The sequence below is a fragment of the Fukomys damarensis genome, unplaced genomic scaffold (genome assembly GCF_012274545.1).
Source record: "Fukomys damarensis isolate Sample0158 unplaced genomic scaffold, DMR_v1.0_HiC HiC_scaffold_21, whole genome shotgun sequence".
Classification (NCBI taxonomy): Eukaryota; Metazoa; Chordata; class Mammalia; order Rodentia; family Bathyergidae; genus Fukomys; species Fukomys damarensis.
In genome coordinates, this window is record NW_022900933.1 from 17289515 (window position 1) to 17293788 (window position 4274).

Consider the following 4274-nt stretch of genomic DNA (forward strand, 5'->3'; position numbering starts at 1 on the left):
AAAAAAAAAAAAAAAGCCCAATAAAATGATACAAATAACTGTTTAAAGATCAGTTTGTTGTGTCTACCTTTTAATCAATGGCCTTTCTCAGCCCTCTAGTTCAGACTTTGTATGACATTAAAGAACAGACTGTTCTCTTGACATTAGCCTTTATTTGTAATATAGGGCTTCTCTCTAACAGAAGCAGCATTCAAATGAAACACAAAAGTTGGACATGGTGGTACATGCCTGTAGTCTCAGTACTCAGGAGGCTGAGGCAAGAGGATCCCAGAGAGCTTGAGGCCAGCCTAGACTACACAGTGAGTTCAAGGCCAGCCTGAAATATATACTGAGACCCTGTTTCAAACAAACAAACAAGCAAACAAACAAAGAAACATGAAAGAAATGTTCAATGCTTTGGGTTCAAACATAAGATACAACATAAAGTGGAATACTAAACATCTTAGACTGCAAAAAACAGGCAAAAGCCAAGTATGGTGGCGAACGCCTATAATCTCAGCACTTGGGAGGCTGAGGCAAGAGGATCGTCACATGTTCGATGCCAACCTAGGCTACTTAATAAATTCAAGGCCAGCCTAGAGAACATAGTAAGAACCTGTCTTAAAAAAACAAAAACAAAAAAAATTTATTGTTTTTCGATGTCTTATTTTTTGGCTGAGACAGGGTCTCACTAGTGAGTTCAGGCCAGCCTTAAACTCACTATGCAGCTCAGGATGGCCTTGAACTGGAAGCAATCCTCCTGCCTCAGCCTTCTGAGTATTGGGATAATAGGTATGTACCACCACACCTGGCTACAGAAGTCTTAATCAGTGTTGGATGGGGCTGAGATTAGAGGTGTAATATGCATGACTCTCTAAAGAACATCTGAACCTGTAAAAGCCTACTACTGAATTAAAGAAAAAAGATAATTTACATTATCAGTATGGAGAACTTCCAAGAATTTTGAGAAAAGCATGCAAAATTTAGGGGGTATAGTTGTATTTCACAGTCCTGGAAAAGAAAAAAAAAATTAAGGGCTATACTCACCGTCTCAGCCATGGAATACTCAGAATTAAGTTTCTTTGCTAGACCATAATCTCCAAGTTTTATCAAGTTTGCCTTGGTCAGAAAAATATTTAATGTCTTTATATCTCTGAAAAAAGAAGTTGCATGTTTAGTTCACATAGATCATTGTTTTATCTTATCCCCGCTGCCACTGACCAGGATTAGTACAGAATAAAAATGAGTTATGTCACTGCTCAGATAAATGTCCCATATAGTGGTCACCCTTTTACACACATTTTAACACTGGAGAGGGTACTTAGGGAGTAAAGGCAAACAATTAACTTCATACTCTAGGGCTTCTATAGCACTGACATTATGAGACAAAGCTTAAAGTCCAATGAGAAAAACAAAGGGGCAGACAACCCTATTTAGGTCCTGTAAGACATACTGTTTTCCCCACTACTACTTAGGCCTTCAATTATGGTCCAAGGCAATTTAACACCTGGTTGGTGAAAAGTTACAAAAATTCTGTTAAAGCCAGAGAAGGGGCTGCATGTCTCAGCAACAACAAAGCTGTTGTACACCATCTAAATAGTCACTGGATATTTTTCTTGAAAAAAAAGCTGGGGGGGTAGTATATGCCTTAATCACAACACTTGGGAGGCCGAGGCTGGAAGAACATTGTTCAAGGCCAGCCTGAGCTACACAGCAGGGCCCAGACTTTAAAAAAAAAAGACGAATTGTCTATATGTAAAATAATTTGCGCCTGGTTTATAATCTTTCTTTTTTGAATAAAGTGAATAAACCAGAATATATTTTGTTATTTTTAAAAAGGAAATAGTTTTAAAAATTTAAAAAATAGCAACATGAAGAGGTAGTTATCCATTAGCTATTAAGAAATGTTTTTTGGCGTTTTTTTTTTTTTTTTTTTTTTTTTTTTCATTTTTTTTTTTTTTTGGTACCTGGGATTGAAGTCAAGGACCTCGCTTTTGCCAGGCAGGCACTGTGCCACTGACCTACATAAATCTATGGCCAAGAAATAAGTGTTGTTTTTTTTTTTTTGGTACTGGGGATCAAACTTGGGACCTTGCGCTTTTGAGGCAGGTGGCTGAACCACTGAGCTAAATCTCCAGCCCAAGAAGTGTTAGCTAAATGAATGAACAAGCAAAGAAATTAGTGTATTTTAATTAACTGCTGGCAATGATAAATGACTTTTTTTTTTTTGAGACAGGATCTTACTATATAGTTCAGGCTGGCCTTGACCTTATTTGGTAACCCAGGCTGGCCTCAAATTCAGTGATCCTCCTGTCTCAGCCTCTTGAGTGCTGGGATTACAGATGTGTAACACCACATGCAGCTTAATGACAATGACATGAAAATGTTCTTATAATGGTGCTCTTGTATAGGCTGAAATGGATGGCAATCTCTCTCCCATTTTTATCAAATGAAGATTTGGTAAAATTATACAACTGACTGTACAAAATACATAGACTTTTCTTTAAATTAAAAACTTAAATTATAGAATGATAATAATTGACAGTTATTATTGATCTGAGCAACCATTTACTGTGAATTCTAGCCAAACTAATATTTATTCTCATAGCACCTTCTGGGCTTCACTGATGCATGTAATCTACTACCCTGTAAGATATCTCTAAAAGAAATGATTGAGTGGTACTTATGTACCAAGAGAATCCTTCCTAGGTCACAAACATGGTTTAACTGTAGATAGTGAATATAACATCCTTCATTCCCCAACTCTCTCCTCTTCTAGTTATATTCATGGACAACCCTGACTGCTCAGTGAAGAAAATGAAAGTAATGGTAGGAGGCAGCCAGGGTGGGGAATGGATTGGGAGGGAGGAATCTAGCCCATACATTTTTTCAGTCATTACCTATGCAGGATTCCAGCTTTATGGATGCAGCTGACTGCTGAAACAATCTGAAAAAGGTACCACACCACCATCTGCAGAGAAAAATATATTATATTTGACTGGAAACAAAAAAACTCCATTTAGGGCTGGGGATTTAGCTCAGTGGTACCTGCTTGGTAAGCTCAAGGACCCAAGTTTGATCCCCGATACCAAACCAAACCAAACAAAACAAGAACCCCTCCATTTAGATACACACACACCCCCAAAGGAACTGCAACCAGAGGCTATGATTCAACATGACTTGACTTCTCTTGCTTGTAGGTTGAGTAGGCAAAGTGGAAGGGGTAAAAAGGAAAAGGTCACTAAAAAATAGTTATAGTACCAATGTGATTAAAAATGTAAAAAGTAATCTGAAGCAGACTTACATAGAGAAACCCAGAAAGAATGCAAAGGTATAGAAAACGGGGTGTAACAGGATGGAGTAACAGAATCAGGAAAGAAAGCCACAGTGAATCATGATGTCAAGGTAAAACATTTAGGAAGCAGCTATAGACAGCTTCCTTGTTAGAGGTTTCCTCTCTCATGAATATCAATCACATCCTGGAAGGATTCTGAACAAAAGGAATAAAAAAACAAAACCCAAAACACTTTTCATAGTTGGAAGAATAAAATATAGAACCAAAATTCAAGAATTACAACTTTATGCTGAGTGTGGTGGTGCATGTCTATAATCCCAGCACTCCAGGAGGCTGAGACAGGAGGATAGCCACTGGCGTTTAGGCCATCTTAGATTACACAGTGAGTTCAAGGTCAGCATGAGCTATGTAGCAAGACCGTCTTAAAAAACAAAACCCCCAATAAAATAAAATAATAAAGAATTACAACCCTATAATTCTAGCTTCTTTCCATAGACATATGAATTACCTCTTCCTCAAACAACTTGTCCTTCTGACGAAGGATTTTGTCATACAGGTTTCCTCCTGCAATTAAACAACAAACAGGTTTGAATTGCTTAACAGAGATCAAAGATTGGCTCTTTTCATGTAATAGGGTACCAACAGGTGACATGATGAAATTAAAGATTCTGCTTTCCAAAGGAAATGACTTCTTCCTGCTTGATTTTTCAAATGGGAACAAAAATCTTCTTATCTCTGAAGGACTACCTCGGAAACATTCTTCAGAAATTCCTTTCCCTAACTCAAGAGGCTCAATACAAAAACTGGAAGTACAACATTTTTAGGAAAGATGAGAGTAAAGGCCATCTCTGTAGTAACTCAGTGAAACAACTTCAAAGTGAAGTGCTTCCTTTTGTAAAAGAACTCTTTCAAGCATGTAATACTTTTATAACAGCTCTCCCAAAGAGACTACAACAACATTTAGGTTGTACCTGTGAGGAAACATTTTATATATATATAT

The 4274-nt window shown here is 37.4% G+C and overlaps 1 protein-coding gene across 2 annotated transcripts in view; it reads right to left on the reverse strand.

The window, feature by feature from the left end:
• Nek9 (NIMA related kinase 9) overlaps positions 1-4274 on the reverse strand; it is a 37687-nt gene that overhangs the window by 29052 nt on the left and 4361 nt on the right. For both annotated transcript variants that reach the window (XM_019204326.2, XM_019204325.2), the window contains exons 3-5: positions 3783-3838; positions 2880-2950; positions 1027-1132 (exon numbers count right to left, since the gene is read on the reverse strand). In XM_019204326.2, coding sequence (XP_019059871.1) covers positions 1027-1132; positions 2880-2950; positions 3783-3838 — 233 coding nt within the window. The remainder of the gene's footprint in view (positions 1-1026; positions 1133-2879; positions 2951-3782; positions 3839-4274) is intronic.